General features: G+C 44.5%; 1 protein-coding gene across 2 annotated transcripts in view; it reads left to right on the forward strand.

Moving 5' to 3' along the window:
* LOC146172287 (carnitine O-acetyltransferase-like) overlaps positions 1-12,036 on the forward strand; it is a 69,906-nt gene that overhangs the window by 5,135 nt on the left and 52,735 nt on the right. For both annotated transcript variants that reach the window (XM_084585957.1, XM_084585958.1), the window contains exons 6-7: positions 2,777-2,942; positions 5,853-6,024. In XM_084585957.1, the coding sequence (XP_084442083.1) occupies positions 2,777-2,942; positions 5,853-6,024 (338 nt within the window). The remainder of the gene's footprint in view (positions 1-2,776; positions 2,943-5,852; positions 6,025-12,036) is intronic.

Raw genomic sequence — 12,036 nt, forward strand, 5'->3', positions numbered from 1 at the left:
ATTGAGGTGTAGCCACTGTGGTAGACAACATTTAATATTTCATTTAATGCTTGTCTATTTTAGCTAGTAAGGTCGCATACTTAAGTTTATGGACTTAGGAACGCGCCTCGAATGCTTAAAAAAGTCCTACCTTCCCAGATTATTAATTACAAATTTTTTCTCAGGCTTTCATAAGCACACATGGTGACTCTACACTGCTTTCAAGGCTGCACTTGTACTATAAGAAGTCTTGATGTAAATAAGACAAATTTGACACTTTTTAAAGCTTAAAATGTGCTCGCAAAAAGTCATACAAAAAACATTTTCCAGACCTATACCAGAGCTGCTGGATGTATGCAGGGGTGGAAGCGCTGCTCCATTTGCTCCATTCTGCTCTAAACTGCTTTCCCTGCTCCATCCTGCTCGAAAACGCAATATTGCTCCAAAACTGCACCGAACTGGCTGCCTTGATGTTCTGCCATGAAATTTAGCAGAACACAGGAACAATGTCACAGTGTCAGGGGCAAAGATATAACGCATCTTGCACTGTGCTTAATACAAATGAAATTTTCCTAATGGAAAGAAGCATGGAGCATAATAAATATTTGTTCGCAAGTAAATTTAGTATGAGCCACAGGTGATTGGAGATACATAGTCCCGAAAAAAATGTACTATGCATATGACGTAGCACCTCCTTCTAGCCTTTTGAATCGCCAGTGGTGAAAGTAGCGAGAGTAGCAAATGAAGAAGATAGCATACACTGCTGCAAGCCATTAGGAAACTTGTCTGGCTGCTAAAAATACACAAGTTTTTGTAATGCTTTTACTATGAAAATAAGTCAGTACTCAAACATTGAGCCCCTTTGTCCCTGAGAAGCACATCAGGCCTACGTCAGACAAAATCATACTTGAAGCGTTATGGGTTAGTACGACAAAACTTTCAATCGCTAAGAAACTTCTCAAGAGTATAGGAAAGGCGTATGGCCTACTGCCAAGATATTAAAAATGAGTCCCAGCATTTCTCAAGCAAAGAATGATGAACTATTGGTAGGCAGCTGTGAAGTAAAGCTGAAGGATGGTAACCCTTCAATGCCATCTGTTTGTATCCCAAAGCTTCTCCAAAATGCTCAAGCCTGCTTCCAACGCTTAGATCTCTTCCATGATTACAAACAAACAAGGCGATTGAGGTGGCGCTGCAGTCGTGCGCGATCCCAAGGTAGGCAAAAGGTACGGGAGCGGCACTGGCGCCAAGCTTGTCAGGGTGTGTTATTGTGGTCTGAAGGCGCCTTTTTGGCAGACAAAATAACAAGTGCTCAGGAATTTATCAGAGAAGCCCAGACATAGGATGATAAATGATTATGTAATACCCCATACCTGGGGACTTTGAAGTGTATTCTAAATAAATATGCACCAGGTAAAGAGCGGAAATGCCATGCCCATTAATCTGGACTCCAAATTAGTATCGCTGCTAAAGCGCATCGAAGTGGTAGATTTGACATTTGTATCCTTCAAGTTAAAATAGGTAAACACATTAGGTCAGACTAGGTGTTCAGCTATGAAGTGCGCCTCGCTGGGATGGCGCAGTGGTTACGGCGCTCGACTACTGTTCCCAAGGGTGCGGGATCGAATCCCGGCCTCGGCGGCCGCTTTTCGATGGAGGCGATAAGCAAGGCGTCCGTGTGCTGTGCGATGTCAGTGCACTTTAAAGAACCCCAGGTGGTCGAAATTTCCGGAGTCCTCCACTACGGTGTCTCTCATAGCCTGAGTCTCTTTGGGACGTTAAACCTCACAAACCAACCAACCAGTTACGAAGTGCACCAGTAAGCGTTCTGTTTGCTGCTAGTCTGTTCCAAGTTGTTGCTAAGGTCAGCCTGTGTTATATTGTATATCTTTACATGCTTTGACCGTTTGTTTTGTCAGAGATGAGTGCGAAGTCGGAAAGGCGTTGGACTTGCATGAAAAGGAATCGGGTTGAATTTTATATTTCAGAAAAAAGAAAACGGCAATTAACAGAGCCGTTTGACCTTATAAGCGTGCTCCAAAACATAATTTGAATGCTCCAAAACTCTCGTTTCTTTGCTCTGAAGTTGCTCCAAAATTCTCGAACTCACTTCCACCCCTGTATATGTGAATGGGGCCATTGAGCGGTAACATGCCTGGTTTTATGTTCCTTTTCAGCATGTCTGGTTTCAGCTGTATGCTTCAGCTACTCATTTTTTAAAATCTAAATAGACAGTGTTTGAGAGAAAAAGATTGGTGGAGTTACTTTTTGGATGCCCCTCGTATATTAGACCTTCTTGGGTTTGCTAGTGTGTACTGACATCACAGAGCACGCAGGCATTTTTGTATCCTTCCTCCACTGAAGTATGACCGCTGTGGTTGGAATCGAACCCACAACCTTGGGACCAGCAGCCAAATACCAAAGGTACTGAGCCACTGCATCATTTATGCTCAGAAGTAAACTAATTACATGATAGCAAATAGCGGAGGATTAAAACAGGGAAGTTTTTATGCATAACACCTACACCTGGTCTAAGAGGTGCATGATAGTAGAGAACTCCAGTTGGGTGATTCAGAGCAAGTTTGCCTGCCCTGCGGAGGGGTCATTTGGATTCAGATCCTGTGTTCTGATTGAATGGTAAGGGTATTGTTCCTCGACCCCCTATATTTATTGCTCCTTTACAGATTCGGACAGCTGCTCTGGATAGCCGACTGGAAAGTGCCATTACTGAAGCTTGTCCGGTTGCATACGGACATTCAAATAAAACTATAATTTATCATTTCCTTTCTCTGTCTAGGCAACAGTTGGAGCCGGAAATGATGGGCAAAGATCCTCTAGATATGTCCCAGTACCAGAAAATCTTCAGCACGTGCCGTGTTCCGGGTTACAAGCAAGACAGATTGGAGACCTACTTCCTAAGTGACAGTCCGCCCACGCATGTGCTTGTCATTTACAACAATGAGGTATGAGAGCAAACCTTACTTGAGTCATTCTACAATCATGGAATCTACATAAATGAAATTAAAGAAGGCTGGAAACTTCCAGCATTTATAGTTATGTTTTAAGCACTGATCCAATGTTTCTGTAAGCGTTGGGAGCTTTGAAAAGTGCATCCTGCTGTTTCACATCAAGATGACTGCAGAAGTACTTGCTGTAGGGCTAGTTGGTTCATGCTATAAATTTCAATGGCACGAAGGGTTAACAGGTGCTCTTTCTGTCCTGCTTATTTTGTTATGTCCCACGTGCCGCATACATTTGTAGCAAGAGTTGCATTTTCCCAAAACATGAAGTATGACTAAAATGTTGGGCAGGATAACTTCACTTTGGGATACTGATTTATGCCCGACAACTTCAACCAGTTCACGCAGGCCTGTGTATGAAGTTATGCAGTTGTGCAATGTTCGCTTAGCGCCATTTCTGGCATCTCCTTGTCTTACTTCAGTGTTGACCTTTTAGGCCACCTTCATCATTGCCATTTTTCCCAGAAGTTCTGTGCTCATATATGGCGTGGGAAATGACTTGCTGCAGTATAGTCCAATGCTCTTCATTTACAGCTTTCATTTTTTTGTGTATAATTCAAGGGTGAAAGTCGGGTGATATTCTTTGAGCTCTTTATTTGGGACAAATCAATTTGTTTAGCAAAAAGATGGGTATATGCTTTTCTGCTGCGATAGTGCCAAAGGCTCTGTTGTCCAGAAAGTCTGGCATTGGTGTTATCGGTGTCAGCATCGGGAGCAAAAACTCATGGGCATGACTGTGGCAGGTGGCTTGCACTGAGTGGTCGTCAGGTTGTGTGATGTCATTACTGGGCTAAGTTGGTAAGGGCTGCCAAGTTTGGCTTTGCCTTTGAGATGGGAGGGTGAGATTGCTATCCAATCTTTCAGCCCCCTTCAATCCCGAGTAGGCACACTGGCCCAAGGCCATGCAGGCACATTCGTACGGTGTGGCTAAAGTGGGCTTTGTAGTATCTGCATCGGGTGGTGTTTCATATTATATATGGCAGTTTGGCAGGTACATTGCCACGTACTCATGCTAATGAGCATGCATTGGATAATAGAGGCAGAAATGAAAAGCTTAGTGAGTAAGCTAGCAGAAAAGTGCATGGATGCAAATGAGGATTCACATGGGATGCCGGCAAATGGGAGACATTAATGTTGTCGCGTCGTACCCTTCAGGGCAGAGTTTGAGGGCCTCTTCAATTTTTTTGTCATTTCATGTCTACAGTATATGGAGATAATTACATAAATTTACTGCGAGTGCGCATTTTTTGTGGGTGATATGTGTTGAAGGGTGCTTTCAGTGGAAAAGCCAGACGAAAACCATGCTTCTCATTGAAGCGCTGACTAGCCTTTGGGAGGGTGCTTTGTTTAAAGCCTGAAGGAAAAAAGTTCTGGTAGTACAAAGAGCATAGTGTACGATGATGCTCGTGTACTTATGCGGAATGTGTGATCTGCGAAATTTCCAAAAAGTTTCTCAAAATGGAGTACTCTGTCGCTGTTTTGAAAGCCCGCACAATGCATTCGATATGGCCACTTTTAGGCACCACTAAAACAGCGCAAAAACTTGCGAGCTCAAGTTGAACAAACTCTCAGATCAAAAGCAGTGTTGGTGTACTGAAGATAAACTAATACTACTAATATTGGTGGGCTAATTCCTAGTTGAAATGCAGCAGTACTTGTAGGTGCGTTACCACTGAGGGAAATCAATGTACATGCGCTTGGCATGTTATGTCTATAAATGGCACTTCATTTGGAGCATTATTAAGAGCATGGACAGGGTTGTGTGGCTGGGAGCCTTGCTCATACTGTAGTTAGTGCGGAAGGTCTGTTTCTGTCTATGATTTCGTTTTGTGGAGATGTGTTTTTGTCTTTTACTTTAAAGGGGCGATGATAGGGTCATTTGATGTATTGCTGTTTTATACTTCTATGAATAATAAACAGGTCTGTGATTCTACTCGCAAAGTTTTAGTGCCTAGCGTGCGGAGCATATTACAAAAAAATGCAATAGAAATCGGAACCGGGAAGCTCCTCCCACCCAGAGCCGCAGCGGAGCGTAGTCTGCAATGCAAACTATAGTATCAAAGCACAAGTCTTTTTTTTTAGATGATTGACACAGTGGGGGGGGGGGTCATCCTTCATGCAGAAGTGCTTGATGAAGATGTTACCGCCGCTTAAAGTAAAACCATCAAAATAATCGTGTAGGGCAAATCCTACTGCTGTTGCAGAATTTTAGCACCAAATATTTTATCGTTTTGTAATTGTTTTATAATTGTCTTTATTGAAAGCAGTGTAGAGATCGAAAAACTTTGCTTATAGTACTCCATGTTTGAAACAGCTTCTTTATTGCTTGGTAAAGATCTTATACTTCGAAATCTTGAGCACATAACTTTCATCAGATTTAGTGCCGGGAATTAGTGTGGATAAGGGGTGTGCTTTAATGCATTAAATGAAGCAAATTGTGGTTACAGGAGAACCAAGTCTTGTTGCTGTCTTGCTGCAGTGACTCTGCTTATGTGTGTGGTTCACTCTGTGGTGAAATGCATGCATTGACTTTTTCTCATGTCTCTTGTGCGGAGCAGTGCAACTCAATCAGGTGTACAGCTAGGTGACCAGAAAAGTTTCCAGTATGGCATCGCATGCCCGTTGCACGGTTTCCATATATTCTTGAAGACATTCCAGAAAATTATGTTCCTTTTCAATGCGCGTCTGATTTGGGCTGCCATTTTCACCAAAGCCAGTCAAAACTGCCCAGATTTAGTTTTGAGCGGCATTTTAACATCATGAAAGTAACTGCTGTACCCCCCCTTTTTTTTTGCACTAGTTCAAGGCTTTATACCTCCATTGTGATCCTAATGCTTTGTGTTGTCCTGCCAGTTCTTTGCAGTAGACGTCTATGATGGCCAAGGAAATCCATATGATGAGGACCAGATTCTTCAGCAGCTTCGTCAAGTGGTCAATATGTCGACAGGTGCTGGTGCTGGAGTAGGCATTTTGACAAGCGAGCACAGAGATGTCTGGGCAAAGGCATTTGATGAGCTCTGCAAGAGTAAGCTGTTATTTTCTTGTTGCTCTGATAGCTTTAGTTATCGCTGGCTTACAGTAGAAAAGAAAAGGACTAGTAGAGAGAAACTATAGTCCCAGTTGAACTCCTGTGCTCAATTTCATTCTTCATTTTTAGTGAAGACGTATTTGATTAAGAAATGGTTATTGCAAAGAATAAAAAAATAAAAAAAGATACGATTAGTATGCTTGTCTTCAAGTCTTCACCTGAGGGTTTTAATGGGTTTTCAGAAAGTGGTGGTGGAATTTTAGTGTAATGGCAACTCAAGAGGTCTAGCAGATAGCACACGCTATATACATATGAGGTAAATCACCTTCAGTGTTAAGATGCGAAGCAGATCGAAGTATCAGACAGGGATTTAGTTATTGCTCCTTGGCACTCTAGCAGACACCATCTGGAGATCTCGTTTGCTGCCCGCAGTGTTGTTTTGGTACAATTGTAGTAGGTGCTCAGAGGTTCGTGAGTGGAGAGGTGTGTGTGAAAAACACAGAATTCAACGGGTGATTGATTACGTCAATTCACACTGTTTTTTTGTTTTTTTATGTACTGCTTCGATTTGGAGCTGTGTTCTTTGCTGGGCTCTTTAGCACCGCAAAGAACACAACTAATCAACTCTAGCTTCTGGCTCAGACAATCCAAGTCCGACTGTATATCTTCAAAGTTAAAACAAAGAATTAGTGCCCCTGAGAAGCCACCTATCTTATTGATGTTAATGTGGTAGGGTAGTTAAAATCTTGCAAAATTAAATGGGCAGTTTCCTTTTGAATCTGTTAGGCCTTGTAGGGTAAGTAGCATTGATACAAAGATTGCAATAAGCAGGTTTACGTCAAGCTGGTAAGCATTAGCTAAGTAATGTAGTTTATGGACAATACCATATTTTGTTTCATATAACCAACTAAAGAAATAAAAAAAAGAAAGCCTTAAAAACGACTGGGGTGCTGGATTTGTGCATATTTTAAGTGGGGTCAACTTTAGGGAAGTGCATGGCGTTCCATACAACGTCCAAAATTCCCATTGTTCTCGACACATGTCAAGCCGATGAATGGCCAAGAAAGGACATAGCCAAGTCCATATCCATTGGTTTCTGACTCTACCGTCATACAAACATATGATGTACAAAGGCTTAATGCTATGTAAGAGATAAGCTACATGAATGCCACTGATGCATACAAATGGCAAAAGTGCACTATGAATGGCTCTAGAAATTGAATGACATAACTTTCAAGCGGTTTGGCCACTGGTTGTGTAGAAAAAAAAGGGTTAAACATTCTATCAATAACTTCCTACAAATACTTCAAATGTGGTTTGTACTCACACCACAGTCTTTTCAGCATGCAAGCAAACTTGCATTACAATTATGAGCTAGCTAACTGGATGGACGAAATGGATGAATGGATAAAACTTTATTTAAACAAAGGAGTTTGGGACTCTCAGATCCCTGGGCCCCCGCACGGCCCCACTGCACTCAAGCGTTCATGCCTCGAAGGTTCGTAGCAGTGGTAGCCCAGCTTGTGACAGTTTTCTGGTCAGCCGGGTCCGTAGAGAGGGCAGAGGGTTAAGATGTGAAGAGCGGTAGTGTGTGATTCGGTACAGAGGGTGCAGGTGGGTTTAGGATAGAGGGGATGATAATAAGAAAGAGATTGAGGGGATGGGAAGGTATGCGTTTGGAGAGTCTCCAAAGAGTGGCTTGTCTATTGTCTAGGGTTGAGTGAGGCGGATGGTATAGCTGCCAAGTAGCTCTATAGCCATGGTCAGCTCGCTGAAAGTGTGCATGCACTCCCTCGTGAATCCCAGGTTGGAGGCTTCCTGTGCTCGGTGTATGGTACCTCGGGCTAAAAAGTTGGCAGCCTCGTTGCTGGGATTCCTGGAGTGTGCCGGCACCCACATCCGCTCCACTTGGCGGGACGAGTTTTGCGCAGTAGACAAGCTTAGAATGCCAAAGGCTGGACTATGAACTCTGCCTCGCACAAAATTTTGAATGGCAGTTTTGAAATCTGAGAATGTAATTTGCTTTCGTATACATTATGGCGGCAGCTATTGCAGCTTTTTCAGCTTCAGAGGTGAGGTTTGGTAGAAGTGGGAGCTTAAAAAGTGGGTAGAGGGAGGAGTTGACTGCAGCAGCCTGCAGCGCTTATGCCTGTGCATGCTGCGTCCACCCATGCGGCTTCGGAGTCCAAGCCGCACTGTCGGTGCAGTGCCTTGGCACGGGCTATTCAACGATCTTCGTGGAAATGGGGAGGCATCTTTCGGGGAAGGGGCTTAATAATAAGCTCCTTGTGGATGTGCTTGGGGATAGGGTAGAGGTCTGGGTCATTGGCGGGTATTCTGACTCCGAGATGAGAGAGTATGTGGCGACCTGTTCATATGCGTGCGAGTCGTATGTATTGGGCATGTTCGTGGGCTCCAATGAGCTCCTCAATGCTATTGTGTATGCCTAGGGCTGCAAAACGTTTGTTAGGCGTGTTGCAGGGTAGTTTGAGTGTGGTCTTATAGGCTTTGCGAATGAGTATATTTAGAGCGTTGGTGTTGTGTTTTGCAAGTGGGAGGTAGAGAGTTGTGTAGAGCACCCGAAAGGCGTGAATGAGGTGACATAAGTCACATTCTTCCATTCCCCTGTGCCTTACTGTTACTCTTCTAAGGAGGTGTGATATGGTGCCAGCAATATGCTGGAGTTTCTTGAGTGTGATGTTTTTCCCATTGGATTGGATGCGGAGTCCCAGTATCCTGAGGTTGAGAACCTCAGGGAGGGGCCGGTCTTCAATGGCGACTGAAATCGGGGCACACGGAGAGTTTCGTGGACGGATGATGTGGAGCTCTGACTTCTCCATGGAGCATTAGAGCTCTATTCTGCTTGCGTGAGTTTGGGTGGTGGTAGCTGCTGTTTGTTGATGAGGGTGATATTGAAGAGGAGAGGCGATAGTAGAGACCCCTACGGGGTGCCTACACTTTAGAGGGTGAACTTATGTGAGGTTAGGGGGCCAAATGAATTTCAGCTGTTTGATCTGATAAGAAGGCCTTGATGTATGAGTATGTGCGTTCGCTCACATTAAGGGAGGAGAGTGCACTAACGATTGCTAGGTGCTGGATGTGATCGAAGGCTTTGGAAAGATCTAAAGCGAGGACTGCTTTGGAGTGTCCTGGTGTGAGGGGGTTGTAAATGTTGTGCGGATACAAGTCGTCGGCAGGCAAGTCTGTTTTGAATAACATGCTCGAAGAGCTTTCCGAGGCATGATGTGAGGGAAATGGGGCGGAGGTTCTGTAGCATGAGTGAATTGTTTGTCTTGGGAATGAAGATGATTTTGGCATGCCGCCATGATTGGGGCAGGGTGCCTTCATTCCAGCATTTGTTGAACTGCACGATAGAATTATCGTGTAAGTTACGGAGAAGGGAATTCGCGATTTGACCTGCTCCTGGAGCAGAATTTGTTTGTAGGGCAAAAAGTGCCGCTCGGACTTCTGCCTTCGTGATTTCTTCATCTGATGTTGGGTTCGGGCATCCGTTGTAAGATGGGAGAGCGTTAGAAGTACCCGGAGATGTTTATGTGATTTTGAGGGTGTCAATTAGGGTATCTGTGTCATCTATGTTTTTGTGAATGAGGCGATTGACATGGTGTTACGTGGCAGACTTTGTTTGTGTTGGATCTATGAGTTGGCAAAGGAGTTGCCAGGCTCTTTTAGAGGATAGTTTGCCAGACATGCTGTCACAGATCTGGTCTCAATTGGAGCGGCAGAGGTCCTCAGAGTGCTGTTGGATTTGTGCTTGAAGTGTTGAGAGACGCTTCTTTAGCGTTCTGTTGAGTTTTTGGCTTGTCCATCACTCTAAGAGGCTATGGTGAGCTTCCCAGAGGTGAGCGAGGCGGCTGTCGAGGGTAGGAATCTCCTCTCTTGTCTCAATGTATCAGACGTGGGTCTGGAGATCCTGTGTGAGCGAGTTCAGGGTGTTTAGCAACCGGGAAAACCGGGAATTGTCAGGGAAATTTCATGCACTGGGAAAAATTGGGGAAATGTCAATGAAACCATCAAAAATATCACCAAGGTAGGGAAAATGGCATGATATATTCTGCAGTGCATTTTCATTTTAAGCTGACGCACAGCAAGTATGTTATTCATGCAGATTTTTTATTTTGTGCTGAGCGCGCGGTTCCCACCGCGGCCGCGCTGCAAGGCGAGGCGCGATATATTACTTTGACGCCAGCATATTCATAGTTGAGCTGCCACAATAAAAGAACTAATATGCACGTGAGTTGTGTACTCAATAAAATATGCGGAAGCACTGCATGATTGTAGTATGTGACAAAAAGTAAGAATAATCCCGCCGGCAGCAGCCAGCGCGAAAGCGATCGGTGAGCTAAGCTACTGCTGAGCTACAGCTGAGGTTCGTTGTGACACTCCAGCGGTTGACCACTCACGTCATCGCGATCTCACTGCAGGTTCTGAGCTTCATGTGCGCGATAAAATTGCTTAACACTTTTATGTTCACAATCACGAACTTGGTACCGGCATCACATTCCACGCTAACGCCGTAGTGAAACTCGTGTTAGATCTCGGACTTTCCCGACAGAACGGACTTCCGCCGTATAGTACATGGCGGCGTCAACTCAGTGTACCGTGATCCGGGATGCAATTCGTGCTGTAATTTGAACCTGTGGTGTCGTCATCGGACAGTGGGGTTGATGTTCGCTGCACATCTAACAAGTCTGGCACCGGCTGTAACTCGGGTCCCGATGGCACGCTTGTGGCCGACGTCTTCTTACGGCTTCCAAAGGCTCATTGCATGCACTGTTACAATCTACTGTTTTCCGGCATCTCGATCACAGGGAAAAACTCTGCACAAAGCTGTGCATCGAGAAAAATTGGGTGTATATAGGGTGCCTCAATGCGCATCGAGGCACCCTATATACACCCGAGTTTTGACCAACCAAGACTGGCGTTTTTTTAATACATGGGGCCTATAGGAAATTTCGCAACTGGTAGTATCAAAGAGCTGCGCTGAGGCTGGCATCAGTGTGCTTTTAATTTTCAGTAGACTTGCGATGTTTTTATCCACCATTAACACTAATAACAGCCTTTCACTATTGTAAATTGGAGAATATGAATAATAAATAGCTTTTTGTTGGGAATTATTCGTCTATGCTCGTTATCATCACCAGCTACATTTTTGAGCCTCTTCACTCATCAGTGAATTTGACCTGAAATAATCAGGAAAAACCTGGAAAAGTCAGGGGTTCTGAATATAGTGGTTTGCTATACACCCTGGAGATCCAGACCTCTGTGTCGGTGATGGGCTCTGACTCGTGTGATTTCCGGGTAGCCCTGAAATAGTCCCAGTTGATGAGTTTGTGTGTGGTGCAGGCTTTGCGCTTTTGTTGAAACGAGATGGAGGCGAGGATGATATAGTGGCCGCTGCATAATGTATGTTGGGTTCTATCCCATGTCACCTTTGTTAAGCAGCGGCTGAAGACGAGGTCGAGGCTGGTGTCGACACATACGTTATTGCCAATTCACGTGGGTGTGTTGAAGTTGTGGACGGAAAAATTAATTTTGAAGAAGGGCCCACAATCTGCTGCCTCAGTGTGTGGTTTTATTATCGCCCCAGTCTGTGTGGGGACTGTTAAAGTTCCCTCCAATAAGTAGAGGGTGCTCACCTGCCAATTTATATATGCTCTTTAGGAAAGATTCTAGCTAGACAATGGGTAATGAGTGTGAATGGTATAGACAAGCGTCATGTTTGTAAACAAAGGTGGCGCTGCGATCGGCAGCGACATGGGGTGTAGGCAAAAAAGCAGCGTGCCTACACAGCGCCAACCGACGCTGCCTTTGAAACCAGTTCGTGCGGGCGAATATTCTGAAGCGTAAGCTTCGCTTGTGCTTAGAAATAGTTTTGTTTATGCCTGGAGAGTAGTTCAGCACTTTATCAGCCGATTACTTCTGGAATTACTTGGCGAAGAGCGCTGAATTGGCTTCCTTCTCTGTGGCCTCAGCAGCGCGCGGCTGTAG

The sequence above is a fragment of the Amblyomma maculatum genome, unplaced genomic scaffold, assembly GCF_055883805.1.
Source record: "Amblyomma maculatum isolate TAMU_Amacu unplaced genomic scaffold, ASM5588380v1 scaffold_13, whole genome shotgun sequence".
NCBI classification, from domain to species: domain Eukaryota; kingdom Metazoa; phylum Arthropoda; class Arachnida; order Ixodida; family Ixodidae; genus Amblyomma; species Amblyomma maculatum.